Source organism: Gracilinanus agilis, chromosome 1 (assembly GCF_016433145.1).
Source record: "Gracilinanus agilis isolate LMUSP501 chromosome 1, AgileGrace, whole genome shotgun sequence".
NCBI lineage: Eukaryota > Metazoa > Chordata > Mammalia > Didelphimorphia > Didelphidae > Gracilinanus > Gracilinanus agilis.
This window is the reverse complement of record NC_058130.1, coordinates 142,645,907-142,662,707: the sequence shown is the minus strand read 5'-3', so window position 1 is coordinate 142,662,707 and position 16,801 is coordinate 142,645,907. Positions and strand designations below refer to the sequence as shown.

The window sequence follows — 16,801 nt, the reverse complement described above, 5'->3', positions numbered from 1 at the left end:
ATGTTACCATGGGCAGAAAAAATAAACTGACTCTAAGAGTCAACCTATGGAACAGGGGATCCTCCTTGTGTCACAGCTAATAAAACCAAAATGACAGCATTTGTTTAACAAAAGCTCATGAAATTCATCAACTGCTTGAAGAAATTCAAGTCATCAGTCATTTGGTGTTTACTTTTATAAAATAATTAAAAATATTTTAATCATACAATTTTTACTATTTGAAAATTGGAAATAAACAGTTCTTTGAGATTATTCAGTTTAGTTCAGACTGAGATGGCTGATCTGAGGAACAGATTCACAACAAAGGAAATTCATTTCATGAGATACTTATTTACCCAGAAAAACTGCCTATCCTTCTCTCTCATCATTTTGAAATACAACATGAAACTAATATTCTCATCTGTAAAATAAGTTGATGGTAGATATTATTCAAAGAACCCTTCCAGTTCTAATACTGGATGGATTCCATCTATAAATCTATAAATTACCACTAGACTAGAGTCCTCTAGCTCAAAATTCCAAAGTATCACCGCACAAAAGGAAAAGTAATTAAAAATAATGACCATACATATACTTACTGTTGAGAAAGATCCTTCGCCAAGAATTTTTCCAAATTTGAAATCTTCTGGCCGTTTCTTTCGAGGCTGTGGTAGCTGCTGTCCTGAATGTTGTGGTAAGGAATTGGAATTAGATCTTGGCTCGGCTGCAGTGCCATCCATGGTAGACCCCTGTCTACTACTACAGGGAACGATGACAGGGGGAGTGCTGGAATCTGTATGGTTTCTCACCATTGATGGGGTTGGACAGGAACATAATACCACACTAGTTTGTATGGGAATAGCATCATACTAGAAGGAAAGAAAGATAAGGGCAATTAGTTTACACTTAGCTAATTTTATTATCTATATTTTCTCATTTTATTCCCAGAAATGAAAAACTACCAAAGCAAACAACATCATTTAAACAAATGAAAGTTTAAGTGGTATAGTGAATATTTAGAGTCAAAGGGCATGATCAGATTCACAACTAGAGCTAATTTTTCTTCTTTCTGACTTTAACCTAAATACCTACTCTTCTGTGGATAAAACTAACAAATAAAAGACTAAGTAGGGATGCAGGTTTGATTTCCAGAAGGGTCAGCTAACTTTGAACAGAGAACAACTGCTCCTTAGAAACTGATTTCCCTTCTAGCGCAGGCCAGTTATTTCACAAATTAATGTCATATAATAAAAGAGATGTTAAGCAGGCTGAGGGGTTGATGCCAGTGGGACTTAAAAGTCAGCCTGGATCTTTAATAGTTGTTATATAGTTAGGATATCAGTCAATACCATGATTAGTGACTTGAATGAAGAATGACACTTGGCCAAAGCAATATTATGCAGGGTATATACTTATACTTTTTACAACACAAAATAAACTTTCAAAATATTTATAATAGTAATGGGATTAAACTGTTCTTAATGCTCCTGGGGTTGATTCCAATATGAAAGCCTTGAAACCTGATACTTAGAAGACAATGAAGGTAGGCCTGGCTAAAAATCTATGATGCTATAACAAGAAAAAACTTTCAGGGAAGGTATAATATGAATATGCTTTGCAGTATACAACTAAACAGACCTAGGGAGAAATATTTATGTTCCCATTGCAGCAACATCCTAACATCACATTTGCCTAGCACCATCAAAGCCCCTTGCTCACCAGTGCCTTTCAAGATAATAGCATTACATCTGTGCATACAGGACTGCACCTGTATAAACAGTTTCAGGTCACCTTGAGTTTTATAAGGCAATAGCTATAAAAGCATTTTCAAAAGTTAAAAGTCCTATATAAAAGTAGGAAATCATTCTAAGGGTGCTGGACTGAGTCAAGTCAGAAGATCTAAATACCGTCTTAAGCTCCGCTATTAATTAGTGTGTGAACGAGTCACTTCATCCAGAGCCAAGAACAAGGGAAGACAGGCTTTTATCAATAGCACAACAAACAGCATAGCATGGAGGAGCAAGTGATGAAAGGAAATTTTTATAAATACACATATTTTCAAAGCCAGTGAAATCTGCTTTACATGACATGGACCCATTTATTTTGTGTTGCTTTATACGGTATAATAAAGTATCTAATAAAAATCACTGCGATACAGTTTTCAAAAACTAGTTTAGATCTGCTTACTCATCAGTAAAATGAAGATGTTACATAATGCCTTAGATTTATAAAGCATTTTGTAAACATAAAAGACAATATAAATGTTATTCTTATTATCAGTACATGGAAATGTTGACTGAACTTGGAAGTGTATCTCTGAAACATCTTTTCTATATAAAGCACCTTGCAACATTCTATGATTTTGTGACTAATCAGATAAGGATTATGTTAAGAATATATTTTGAAAGGCTTAGTATAAAGCAAATACTTACTATCCAAAAAAAAAAATTCCAAAAAACAAATATATATCCTGATGGTACCAGAACAATAATAGCATGTGAAGGGCACTTTATTGTTATTAAATGAAAAATAAAAGCTACTGAATCAGCATTATTGTTGTAGAAAAATACAACAGAGGAGAGATAAAGAGATCTGAGTTCAGTTCTACCACTTAGTAACAGTTTGACCCTAGACAAGTCACTAACCTCTATGATGCTCAGTTTCCTTTCCTGTAAAATAAAGATAATTCTTTACCCACCTATGACTTTACTACCCAGTGTAATTATAAGAAATAAAATTTTAGCTATCTCACATACATAAGTGAAAGATTTTTTAGATAAAAAGCTATACAAAGATAAAGCATTTCCTCAGTGCCATTCACAGGACGTTAAGTGTTTATTAACTTGAAACCAACACATCTTCACCCCCAAATAAATATTATGTTACTAGCAACAGAGCTATGAAAATGAAGATGCACTATATTTTTCCAAAAACAAAGTCTAATCTGGCCTAAGAGACAATTATTATGCTACCTCATTTAAAACTACCTAACACAGAGGCTGATAAAATAACAAGGAAAGAAGTTTGTCAATGAGCAGTATAAAAATTGAAGAGGATGTCCAATAGAAACTAGGCTCTAAAACCCAACAAAACACAACTGCCTATGGAAATACGAGTATAGTTAAAAGAAATTGGCAGATCTGAATCACAAATAGCAGCACTTTGTTTATATATTTACATTTGGCACTTCAATTATCTGTGCACATACAATAATTTCCCCAACAGATAACCTTTAAGTTCTTTGAAGGTAGGCTATCATATTTACCTACGTGTCCCAACAACTAGTATAGGATCTTGCACAAAAAAGGTACATAGTACATTACAAATGAGAATTAGAAAAATTAAATGTCAGTCATGAGTCAAGAAAAAATGAGAAAACTGTACAATATTTTCTTCCAGTTCTGCCACTCTCATATAAGTGTACTTGTGTGTGCATATATGCATGCATAAACACACACACACAAACTCTACACAAAAATCATTTCTTAAAATTCATTTTACCTGAATATTCTTGGAAGAAAGGAAACACTATATAATTTTCACCTTGAGGATTAAACATGATGTTAATCTTTAAAATAATGCTATGAGTGCAGTCCTAGGTTCAAATCTGGCCTCAGATACTTCCCAGTTGTATTGACCCTGGGCAAGTCACTTGACCCCCATTGCCTAACCCTTATCTTTCTTCTGCTTTGGAATCAATTAACAGAAGGTTATGGGTTTTAAAAAAATAAAATAAAATAATGCTATATAACAAACTGTTGCCCCAGTAGTGACATTAAAATACAGATTTTAGTTATGAATTTTTAAGATTTGGAGGAGGGAAGCACTGTTTAGTATTGCTTTGCTATAGAAAGTGAAGGGACAAAATCAAAATTAAAATGAAGAAATTCCACATTTCATTAATCTCTAAAGGCTTTAAAAGTTTCTGAATCCTAAAAAAAATTAAAATGAAGTAATACTATCAACAGTAAACAGAAGAAGCAAAAATGTCCTAAATCATTCAGTCTTTTCTCTAATTAGGGAGGGGAAGAGTTGAGAAAAAGTTATCTGCTTTAACAACAGTCAACTGGGAAAAAATCTTTTCAGCACAATAATTTGACAAAGGTCTTATTTCCAAGATTTATTTTTTAAAATATATATCAGTCATACCTCAATTGATAAATGGTCAAAAAACATTAACAATTTTCAAAAAGTGAAATCTAAACTATTAATAGCATTATGAAAAAATGCTCCAAATAACTAATAGAGAAATACACATTAAAGCAATTCTGAATTTCTATCACATACTCAAATCAGATAGGCGAAGTTAACCAAAAAAAAAAAAAGAAGAAGAAAATGGCAAATGGAGGGACTGTGGAAAACAGGCACATCGGCACATTGCTGGTAGAGCAGCTATAACATATATATATGTATATTCATACAACTAATCTGGAAAACAATTTCAAACTAAGATGAAACTGAGAACTATCAATACAACTTTTAAGAGATAAAAGAAAAAGGAAACAGCTTCATATGATCAAAAACAACATTTATAATACATCTTTATGTGATTAAAAAAAGAAATGTAATCTTAGGAGGTATCCACCAATAAGGGAATGAATGAAAAAGTTATGGTATGTAAATATAATAAAATACTATTATAAATCATAAGAAATAACAAAAGGGTCAATTACAGAGAAACTTAGGGTGTTTTTTATGGACTGATATAAAGGAATTATAAAGGATGAAAACTGCTATCCACCTCCAGAAGGAAAATTGATGAATTCTAGAAACTGAAGTATAATTTTTTTCATTTTCTTTTTCTTGCAACATGGCTAAGAGAAATCTGTTTTGCATGATTTCATATCTATAATTATTATCTTCTCAATAAGTGAGATGGGAGCTGAATGGAGAGACTCACAGAGAGGGCTTTGCATACCCTTTTTTGGCACAGGTGCCATAGGTTCAACATCACAGGGCTAGGCAATTGGGATTAAGTGATTTGTCTGGGGTCACAGAAGTAGGAAGTGTTTGAGGCCAGATTTGAACTCAGCATATCCTATTTCCAGACATAGCTCTCTATCTACTGAGCCACCTAGTTACCCCTTTTTTCTAGTTTTTTTAAACACAAATTATACCACTGTATTTTTCAAAACTTTTATTTTCATTTATTGATATAATAATGCTAAAAACAAATAATAAATTTTAAGAAATATGGATATATATGGCCACAGTTTCTGTAAAATAGTGTGGACAAAATATTAAAATACACTCTTCAACACCTTTGGAGATTATCAGGCTGCTCAAAACAAAAACTTAAAAAATTATTTTAAAAGATGACAATTTTGTTTCCAAATGGCAGTCAATCATTGGAATTTCACTAACTGTAAGGTTATTTCCAATAATTTGGACACTATTTGGGAAAAAAATCTACTTACTAAACAACTTTCCCATTTTTTAAGGTTTAAAAACACACACAGAGAAACGTAGTTCTGATCCCCCTAAAGAGCAGCATAAAGTGTTTTGCATTTTGATGCAAGGTATTATAAAAAAACACATGAAGTCAATTCTTCTTTATATAAATACAAATGCATGCATAAAAAATGTCTTAGTAGATGCACAATTTTGAAATTATAAAAAGCAAGGCAATCCTACTTTAAAAGATCTTAGACAGGGACAGTTTAATACCACATTTTCATATTTCAAAAAGATCTACAATTTTGTCCCCCTTTACCAATATGTATCAAAATGCCCTCAGACCTCAGTAGACTGTTCCATGAAATGTCATCCATCTGAAAAAAAAATGGCCCTTCCATACTTAGCTATCAGGGAACTCTGATGACAAGAGATGAAATGTGTCAGTCAGCAGGCCTGCACTCAAAAGTCTTCTTACCTGCAGAAAATTTAGAACAATTTGCCTTCAAAGAACCCTGGAGTGAACTCCACCAGAGCAGAACTTCAATTGAAGCATTATCATTACATTTTTTTATTATCATGTGAATGCTTTAAACATGTTAGGCAATTTACACAGCATTTTACATATCTCAAATTAATTAATAACAATCCTATATATCAGGAACTTCAAGTATCCTATTTTAAAGATGATGAAAATAAGATTGAGAGATATTAAATGACTTAGCCAATATGAGTTATCTTTCACAAAAACAACCAAGAACTTTCCTAGTTTCTTGGGAGGAAAAAGGAGAGACATGTTCAAGAAGAAAAGGATGATTGCAGGTTCAAAAGTCATTAGAGAAAAAGATGACTTTTAAAAAGTTAGTGGCAATCAAAGGGATATTAGTAACCTTTGAGGGTATAGTTTTCCAGAATTGGTGAGAAAGAAAAAAACTGCAAAAGGTTAGGATGGGAATAGGTGATATAAAATGAAGGCAACAAATACAGACTACTCATTTTGGAGGGGAATATGAAGTATTCAGGGAAGACAAGTACCTATGTGTGAGGGGCTTGCTAATTCCTTTTCAGGGCTACTTACTTCCTTTGGTGTCTACCTGCTACCCAATTCTCACCCTATGGCTCCAAGGCATTGTATGTAGTATGCACAATGGCCACACCCTGATAAACTGTCTCATCAGACAGGCTCAACAAGGTTGAGGATAGCCATCAGGCCTCAAACCCATCAGTGAGGTAGTTGAATATCCCAGGCAGATAAGGACTTCCCCCAGTGGAAGGAGAGAATAAGAACAATTTGTTCCAATAACCATGAAAAGTAGCAGAAGAGGGTGCTATGAAATACTTAGTTTTCTTAAACATCCACTGCATCCTAAGCCATCATCAGACATCTTGACTTTTGTCATGCCACTGGATTTCTAATTCTGGAAGAGAGAGGAAGGCTGATAAAAACTTTATGCAACTCTGCCTCATTTAAATCTAATTTATGCAAGAGTTAAAAGACATCATCAGTGATATTGTTTTTGTCTTCTTCTGGTACAAAAGACAATAACAAGCTGTGTGACCCTGGGCAAGTCACTTGACCCCCATTGCCTACCCTTACCACTTTTCCACCTATAAGTCAATACACAGAAGTTAAGGGTTTAAAAAAAAAAAAAAAAGACAATAACAACTTGTTTTGGAAGGCAATTGTTGAAAAAAATCATGAAGAATAGTAAGATTAATAAAATATTTTATCAATAAAGAAAGAACCTGTGCATATGTTAAAGTAATGAAGAGGCAACAATGTACCCAAAAAACTGGATTTGAGTACTAATTCTTGAGTTTCTGGGAAAGTGATTCAGAAGCAATAAGGTGGTCCTGAAGTCAAGAAAAAATTGAGTTTGCTTACCTTTAAAATGAGGATAATAATACTTGTACTACCTCACTTCGCACACCCTAAACACTATGCAAATGCTACTTATTGGAACAAGACACTGGAAAGGAAACAAGACAATTCTGGAAGGAAGGAAGAAGCATAACTTTTTAGAATTCTAAATCTCAAAGTCTTTCTTTCTCTTGGCAAAATGCAAAGATCTCTTCTACCTTGCCCTTTCTATTACTTTCAAAAATAGCAAACAGCCAACAACAACAAAGATTGAAACCTGGGTTTCTAAAATCTCATCCTACTTAAATAATCCATTTTAATGATAAAATTTATCATTAGGTTCTTTGGTATTTTATTTTGTATCATTGATATGATGCTCTGAAGGACCCAAAAAAATCATATATATTTTTTAATTCACTTAAATCAACATTTATTAAGCATCTCCTACGCACCAGGCATGGGGCTAGGTGCGGATACAAAAAGAGGCAAAACACAGTCCCTGCCCTGAAGGAGCTTACAACCTAATAAGAGAGACAACATGCAAACAAATATATAAAATGCAAACAAATATATACAAAGCAAACTAGACACAAGATAAAAAAGAAATAAAACTTTAAAAAGGAAGGCACTGGAAATAATTAAAAGAGGGAAGGCACTGGAAATAAAGTTAAAGAAGGCTTCAAAATAGGATTTTATTGAGGAGTAAGGTTGAGTGTTGGGGAATAGGATGTAAGACCAGAAAGGAGGGCAGAGCCAAGATGGGAGCAACAAAAGTTTCAGCAACAAAAGCTGAAACTGTTCTGACAATCCTTCCAAACCAATCTTTAGAATAAAGGCACCTCAAAAGGTCAGGTTATGTGAAATCATTCATTGGGGGAAATTAGGCATGTAAATCTGGGAGATTTCAACATGCCCACCTCCCAATGGAATCACAGGGGGATTGTGTAAATAGAATCCACTCCACCTTTGGGATCCCAGGATGCAGGTTACACCAACAAAAGAGTACCTCAGATCCACCCCTTACATCCCAGACCCTGGCACCAACCCATGGTGAGGTCCAAAAGTCCAAGGCACTGGACCCTTTCAAACCTCCATGGTGGTAGCTGTGAAGACTTGGCCCCAGGGCAAAATAGCTCACAGTGCCTAACCCTGTAAGCCAGCAGAGGAGACAGAATCAGCAAACAGCTTTTAGAATTACCAGTCCACAGGCAAAAAAGGATTGGAAAAAGGAGCAAACAAGGAAAAAAAAGGGGGAAAAAAAAAAAACACTTAACCCTCAAAAATTTCTACAGGAAAAAAAAACAGAACCAACAGGGAATGGTGAGATCCAAGCTACCATGTGCGAAACTTAAAAAAAAAACAAAAAAAAAAACAGGAATTGGTCTGGTCTCAAGCTCTGAAAGAACTCAAAAAGAAATTCGAAAATTGAAGAAAAATGAAAAGAAAAATGGGAAAAAGAAATGAAAGTAATACAAAAAGAAAATAACAGCTTAAAAAGCAAAATTGGTCAACTAGAAAAAGAGGCACAAAAACCCAATGAAGAAAAGAGTATCATGAAAAGTAAAATGGACTAATGGAAAAGGAGGATCAAAAGGTCATGAAAGAAATTCAGTAAGAATTGGGCAAACAGAAGCTAATGATTTCACATCAAGAAACAATAAAACAAAATCAAAAGAATGAAGACCAAAAAGGTAGGGGAGAGGATAGCTTATTAAGGGTGGGAAAAAAAGCATTTTGTATTTGCTCACTTTGCCAATAGGAAGCCATTCAAGTTTATTGAGTAGAGGAGTGACATGATCAGACCTGCACTTTAGGAAAATCACATTAGTGGCTGAATAGAAATTGGATTCAAGTGAGGAGAGACCTAAGGCAGAGAGACCTGAGGCACAGAGACCTACCAATCAGCAGGCCGTTGCAATGGTCCAGGTGTGAGGTGAAGGCCTACACAAGTGATGAAAATGTCTGAGGAGAGAACAAGGATTATTCAAAAGATGTTGCAAAGGTAAAATCAGCAGGCCTTAGCAACAACCTGGATACAAGAGTGAAAGATCCAGGATGATCCCTACATTTTGACCATGAGGGATGGGAGGATGGTGTTCCCTCTATAGTAATAGGGAAAGGGGTGGTAGGGTAGGAAGGATTTAGGAGGAAAGATAAGTTCTGTTTTGAATATACTGATTTTAAGATGTCTATTGAACATCCAGTTAGAGATGTCTGAAAGGCAACTGGAGATGCAACACCGAAGGTCAACGGAGAGAGTGGAACAAGAAAGGTAGATTTGAGAATAATCAGGATTAAAGATGGTAATTAAATCCATGGGAGCTGATAAAATTACCAAGAGAAGTAGCATAGAGGGAGAAAGAGAAGAGGACCTAAAACAGAACTCGGAGGAATATGTATGGGTAGAGGGCATGATCCAGCAAAGGAGACAGAAGGTGACAGATAATCAAAGTGACTGTAAACTAAGAAATCCAGGTAGTGCAATCTCCTCTATTTTACAAAGGTCTAGATCAGGGGTCTGCAATGTATGGCTCTCAAGCCATATCTGGCTCCACCTCCTGACAGGTCAATCCAGGCAGAGCCCCAGGATGTGCCCCAAGGGGCCCTTCAGCCCCCGCCCCATATTCCAGTGCCTTCTGCCTCCATCCTCCTCCTTCCACAGGTGTTTATGGTTCTCATGGCCAAAAAGGTTGCCAACTGTTGGTCTAGATGATAACTAAAGTTCCTTCTAGATCCAATATTCTATTTGGAGTAAGCAATGGTGCTAAAAGTGATCTAAAGTTCTCAAAGATTCCTTAGAAGCAAAGAAGGCTCAAATCACAGAACTATGGCTCCAGAAAGGATTATAACCTCTTTCAGACTCAACTTATCTATAAAATAGGGAAAATACTTGTCTATCTATCTCGAAAGACTATTAAGAAAAATGCTTTGGGGGGTAGCTGGGTAGCTCAGTGTTTTGAGAGCCAGGTCTAGAGACAGGAGGGTCCTAGGTTCAAATCTGGCCTCAGACACTTCCTACCTATGTGACCCTGGGCAAGTCACTTAACCCCCATTGCCTAGCCCTTACCACTCTTCTGCCTTGGAAACAATACAGAGTATTGATTCTAAAGTGGAAGGTAAGGGTTTAAAAAAGTTTTGGACTGTATAGAATTATACATATATAAATTAAACATGTGTATGTTATTACTAAATAACCCCACTTTTTAAATAAACTGAGTCTCAGACAATTTAAGCTAATGATTCCCAAAGTGGACACTACCGCCCCCTGGTGGGTGCTGCAGCAATCCAGGAAAGCCGTGATGGTCATAGGTGCATTTATCTTTCCTATTGTCATTAAAATTTTTTTTAAATTAATTTCCAGGGGGCTAAGTAATATTTTTTCTGGAAAGGGAGCAGTAGGCCAAAAAAGTCTGGGAACCACTGATTTAAGCAATCTACTGAAGAACTCAAATCCAAAGAGTAATTTTTGTACTATACAAATTTATCACTGGAAATATTAAGTACAAAGACTTATCCCTATTCTCCACGTAAGAGGAAGCTACTGTGCATCTCTGGATACTCTCTCTATTTCATATATAGAAAATATACAAAAAAACATTCATTTGTACGATTTCTTACCTTTCATAACCAGAAAATTCTCCCATTAACTGACTTTTTAAAAACTTTTTTTCTTTGAGTAATTAGTATAATAGCAGCAATAATAGCAGTAGCAGCAACAGTTGTTGCAATAATAGCAACAACTTCTAGTGTGTGTGTGTGTGTGTGTGTGTGTGTGTGTGTGTGTGTGTGTGTGTGTGTGTGTGTGTGTGTGGTGTGTATAGTGCTCTGAGATTTACAAAGCACTTTGCAAATATCTTATTTCATTTTCGTTATAACCCTGGAAAGTAGGTAATATTACTATCATCATTTTCTAGTAAAGGAAATGAGGTAAACAGAGCTTAGGTGACTTGCCCAGGTTACAAAACTAATGAGATCTTAAGTGAATTTGAACTGAGGTCTTTCTGTCTCCAGGCTCAGTAGTCTATATCAAGGCACCACCCAGCTTTAATATCTCTAAGGAAGATGGTTTTCTTTTTTAAGTCTAACTTTTCTAATGAGTTGAAATTATCAAATATTTTTAGTTTCCTACTTGAAGAAAATAAGGATAACTATTATTTAAATGTATTTTAAATATCAATCTAAAAAATTGAAAGAATTCTCTTCAAAGTGTGAAAAAGCTCAAATCTTCATTTTTAGAAGATTATTATTTCCAAAAAAGAAGTTTAAAGACTTTTACATTGATATTTTCAAGAGGAATTTTTTAAAATGTATCATTAACTGAATTACATCAATAACATTCAAGATATGATGTCATGAACCGGAAAATAAATGGTGATTATCAAGTTTCCGAAACAAGGACTAATTACCCCCACCCAAAGTCGTTTCACCAAGCACAAAGAAATGGCTCAAGTTGAATAATAAGCTATCTTCATTATATATTAATTAAGTTGATACAGAACTAAAAGGGAAGACCAGACTTAGACACTAGATGAATCAACCCTTCCCAATATATTCTAAATGGTTTGCCACCCACTTGTGACCCAAAACAATCAGAAATATAGTCAAGTTGCTTAAATACTTCTGAAATTCAAATCTCTGTAGAAATTTAAAGCAGCAAAGTCTTTACTACAATCTTGTAAGGTAGGTGGTATAACATGGCATAGTCAATAATGTTTGTCTATAAACCTTTGTTAACTACCTACTATGTACCGGACATTACATTAAGCACAGAAAATATAAAAAACTCCCTGCTCTGAAGGAGCTTCCCGAGAAGACAAATTTAAACTAATTTCCACTCTAATAGAAAAGACATTTTAACAATGCACAAACATATACATATACACACATACACATATAAAAATATGTGTGTGTATGTACATGATAAATTGGAAATAATCAACCAAGAGAAAGCACAAATGAGCTCAGAAATAAGAAATGAATTTGGGAACAAACTCCACTACTTACTAGTAGGATCACACCTTGGACAAATCATAACCCCTCTCAGACTCAATTTATCTATAAAATAAGGATAATTCTCTTGTCCACCTCAAAATATTTTGTGAATAATGCTTTGTAAACTATATAGGATTAGATACACATGTTTGTAATAAATAATCATTTTTTCAATAAGGAAACTGAAGCTCTGAGAAGCTAAGCAATTTATCCAAGAACTAAGTTCAGGGAATGTTTTTCTATGACACTTAGTTACTAATAGTCAACAGAGTATCACTAAGTACAAACATCCTAGCTGTTGATTTTTTAATAAGGATTTGAAAATTATTAATGTACCAAAAAATCATTTTCCCAAGGAAAGCTCATCAAAGCTATAAACTTTATCCTTCCAAAATACTTTTAATTTCTCTATTAGATAGTTAAACATGTTTTAAGAGGCCAAATTCTAAGTTACATGAGAATAAATACACTATGCCCACTAGACTGTACAATATACAGTAGGAGATACTGGAAGAGAATTGGGACCTTATATGGTCAGATATGCTGTAATAGCAGCTTAGCATTTCAGAACACAAGGGAAAAACTAAACTCAAAATCTGTAAAGTTTTAAAATGCTAGAATTGCCTTTCTTAGACACTACCAAAGGCTTGCCACATGCTAGGGATCTGAAATTTATTTCAAAATACAGGAAAAAACTAAGAGCATATTCAAAAGAAATAACTCAAACTAATCTAGCATTAGAGATGGGTTGGGATTTTTTTAATTCTCTGTTCTAGTAGGATGCCACAAACTAACAAAAACCTCCCTATTCCTACATCTCAAATTAGCAAATTTAGTCCCTATGTTAGAACCAGATTGTTAAAGCCCTCTTCCTATTTAACAGTTTGAAATATGACTAGCCCACATTCTACAGAAGGTTAATAATAACAGATAGGAGCACGATACAAAAAAAATGCTAGAGTAAGGAGGTCTGAATTCAAATCTTAGCTCCACGAGTCTGATCTTGGAGAATTATTAAACTTTCTGGTACACAGTTTCATCATCTATACAATTAAGAGGTTTGGATTAGATATCATCTGAAGACTTTTCCAGGTCTAAATCTATGATTCTATAAATTCAGGGTCTCTTGCTTTTATTCCATGCTTAAAGTAGTCTGACCATTCATCTGATGCTCTGACTAGCAGAGCTTCTCACAGCACTCACTTAGAGGTGCATGGTTTGTGTAAAAACAATTGTATAAAAGAATGTTTTGCCTTACTATGCTTATTTTTTATAAGAATTCTACTTTGTGGGGGCAGCTGGGTAGCTCAGTGGATAGAGAGCCAGGCCTAAAGACAGGAGGTCCTAGGTTCAAATCTGGCCTCAGACACTTCTAGCTGTTTGACCCTGGCAAGTAAGTCACTTAACCCCCCATTGCCTAGCCCTTACCTCTCTTCTGCCTTGGAACCAATACACAGTATTGATTCTAAGATGGAAGGTAAGGGTTAAAAAAAAAAGAATTTTGTTGTTTTTGGTTTGAGCAGAGGAAGAGAAAGAGAAAAGACTATAAAAATTTGTTTAAGAAAAAGAAATTTTCCCAATGAGCATGGGACAGGGAACTAAGAGACCTAGTATTTCCTGCCTCAGGGAACTCACATTTTAATGGAGGAGACATATAAATAATTACATAAGTTATATGTAGAGTAGACAAAAGATAGTATCAGAGGGGAAGGCAACAGTTGCCTAGGGTACTAGGAAAGTCTTCTTGTATAAAGTAGAATTTGAGCTGACTCAAAGCTACAGAAACTTAAAAGTTGGTATATAACTAAGGAAAGTACTCTAGCTATGGGAGACAGTTAGGACAAAAGTACAGAAAAAGGAGACAGAATACACTGTTCAAGGAACAGCAAGTTGGACTGTGTTCGATGGGCATGATGACATATGCTTATAATCTGTACTTTTGGGGAGCTGTAAGCTCAAGAGTTCTAAATCTACAGTAGAGTTAAAAGCTGATCTGATATCCATACTAAGTTCCACACCAATATGGTAAGCCCCCAGGGAAACTGGGGCAAAGTAGGCAAAGCCTAAGGAGGGCAAATTGCACCCAGTCACAAAGGGAAAAGGTCAAAGCTTCCATGCCAGTCAGTGGTGGGATCTGGCCTGTGTGTGGCCACCACTGTACTTCTAGTCTTCCAGCTTTTTAGCCTGAGAGAAATAACAAGACTATTTTTTTCTTAAAAAAAAAAAAAAAGTAAGGAACCAGAATTATGTAGTGTATAGAAGGGAGTAAAGTTAAAGAAAACTGTTCAAAGATAGGAAGGAGTCACTTTTACTCTCATCAGTCTACTGAAATCTAAACCATTTCTTCAAGGACCAGTTCCAATGCCAATTTCTTTCATAAAGCCATCTTCTGATACCCTCAAATCAAAATTATTATTCTTTCCTTGGATCTTATAGCTGTATTATGCTTTTAGGTTCTATTCTGCATTACTTAATATCTAATCATAGTATTTTTTTGTATATTATTCCCTAGCACAGAAATCAATACACAATCAAGATTTAATAACTATTTCTTGAAAAAAATGTATGCATGAATGTGAGAAAATGGCATTAGCACCACCTTCTACTCACTCTGAGCAGAACAAGCCACTGAAATGATTTGGTATATATGACTCCACAGCAACAGTGGCAGCATAAAGAGAGCAGCTTAGGTAGAGATAACAGTGACAGGAGGAATTAACTTAGAAGCTGCTAAGATGGTCACTATAGCTTTACATCATTGCCAAGACAAGGTAGCTGGGCTTTCCAATACAACCTAAGATATGTCAGAACAAAGGGTACTAGTAGGATACTGGAATTTTATACTATTTACAGAAAAAGTGAGTATTCTAGATCCTCCCAGCTGCTAGTGCCTACCTCAAATAATTTTGTATTTTACTCACACACACATATTTTCACCTGTTGTCTCCCAAAAAGAATGTAAGCTCCTTTAGGCAGGTACTATTTTTTCTGTTGTTTTTTTTTTTGTATCCTCAGAGCCTACATTCATAAGATTCTTAATAAATGCTTACTATCCATTTAATTAAAGATTACTATCAATTTAACACATCTCCCCTGAATAGTAAATCAGGTGAAAATCATTTAGAACTTTTGTGGAAGCTCATTAGCACATTCATTAAAGAATGTCATCTATTAAAGAGCCTGCCAAGATATATTCATTAGAGTATGAGCTTTTTTAAAAAATCAGTTACATGCTTTTTAATGTTTCTTACAAATCTACATTTTTATTTGCTGAAGGAAATGTCTGTAACAGATAGGAGAGAAATCATCTAAGTTATCTATTCCTGAAATTGCCTGTTTCTGATGGCCCTACCTACTAACAGTAGTTACTGCTGGATAGCTATCTGGGAAATATAAGAGACTTCAAATAACCATAATCAGAGGCAAATGAGGAAACCGTTTTCACAGAATTAATTCAATTGGCATAATCAACATTTCAATTCAACATAAAAAATATTTCTTAAACATAAAACATTTTACAAAACAAAGACTAGCTTCAAGAGAAATAATCCATAAGACTTCTTCCAGCTCTAACTCTTAAAATCCTCAGAAATACAATCATCTACTATAGCTAATAAGACATGAAACTGGGATTTGAACTCAGATCGTCTCATGCAAAATTGAGCAAAATCTCCAATGCGGTGTTTTTACCATTTAACCCAATGCCCTTGGACAAGTCACATTCTCTGGTCATAAGTTTCCTCATATGGAAAATAAGGTTGGAACATAGAGAACTTCCAACTCTAATATTCTATGTTCTCACATTTAATGTTCTAAATGTCTAGTTCTTGAATCATATAAAAATAAAAACTGGAAATCCTCAATTTCGAATTTGTAACCTAATAAGGATAAGACTTCTCTGTACAATAAAGAGATTGAATACAGTAAAGGAAAAGTATAGGCAGTGTTAGGATATTTGATAATTGGGGATTAAGGAAAATTTCATGGAGAAAGTGGCTCCTACATTGCTCCATGAAGGAACAGAAGGATTTCAGCACCAAATACATGAAAAGAGGGAGTTGCAGGCATAGAATATAGTCTGCGCAAATGCATAGAAGAGGAAGAGGGCACGTTCAAATTGTCTCGGGAGAAATATAAAACAAATCTAGAAAAGAAAGTTGGACCTAGATTGTGGAAAGGCTTTAAATATCAGAATAAGGATTCTGCATCTTTATCATGCAGACAATAAGAAGCCAATCATTGGTACTTTTTCAGCACAGGAATGATGCAGTTAAACTTGTACAAAGATTATTTTAATTGCATATGAAAGCTGGATTGGAGAGGGGAGAAATGAAGACAGGAAAAATAATTACTGAAGCTATTCCAATATTCCAGGAAAGCAATAAAATGGCAGCAATGTGAATGACAATGAAGAGACGTGATGTTTGAATATACATAGGGTATAAGTAAGACAGAAAAGCCAAACATGATTCCAAGGTTTCAAGTCTAGACAATTTAGAAGATTTTTCAAGAAAGAGCTTGCTTGTTCTGGAGTTTAAATTCATACCCATGAAACTGGCAAAAATAATTAAAAAC

General features: G+C 34.8%; 1 protein-coding gene across 1 annotated transcript in view; it reads right to left on the bottom strand.

Annotated features, from left to right (window-relative positions):
• Positions 1-16,801, bottom strand: part of PDPK1 (3-phosphoinositide dependent protein kinase 1) — a 115,413-nt gene that overhangs the window by 74,782 nt on the left and 23,830 nt on the right. The window contains exon 2 of the mRNA XM_044657763.1: positions 579-848. Within this exon, the coding sequence (XP_044513698.1) occupies positions 579-848 (270 nt within the window). The remainder of the gene's footprint in view (positions 1-578; positions 849-16,801) is intronic.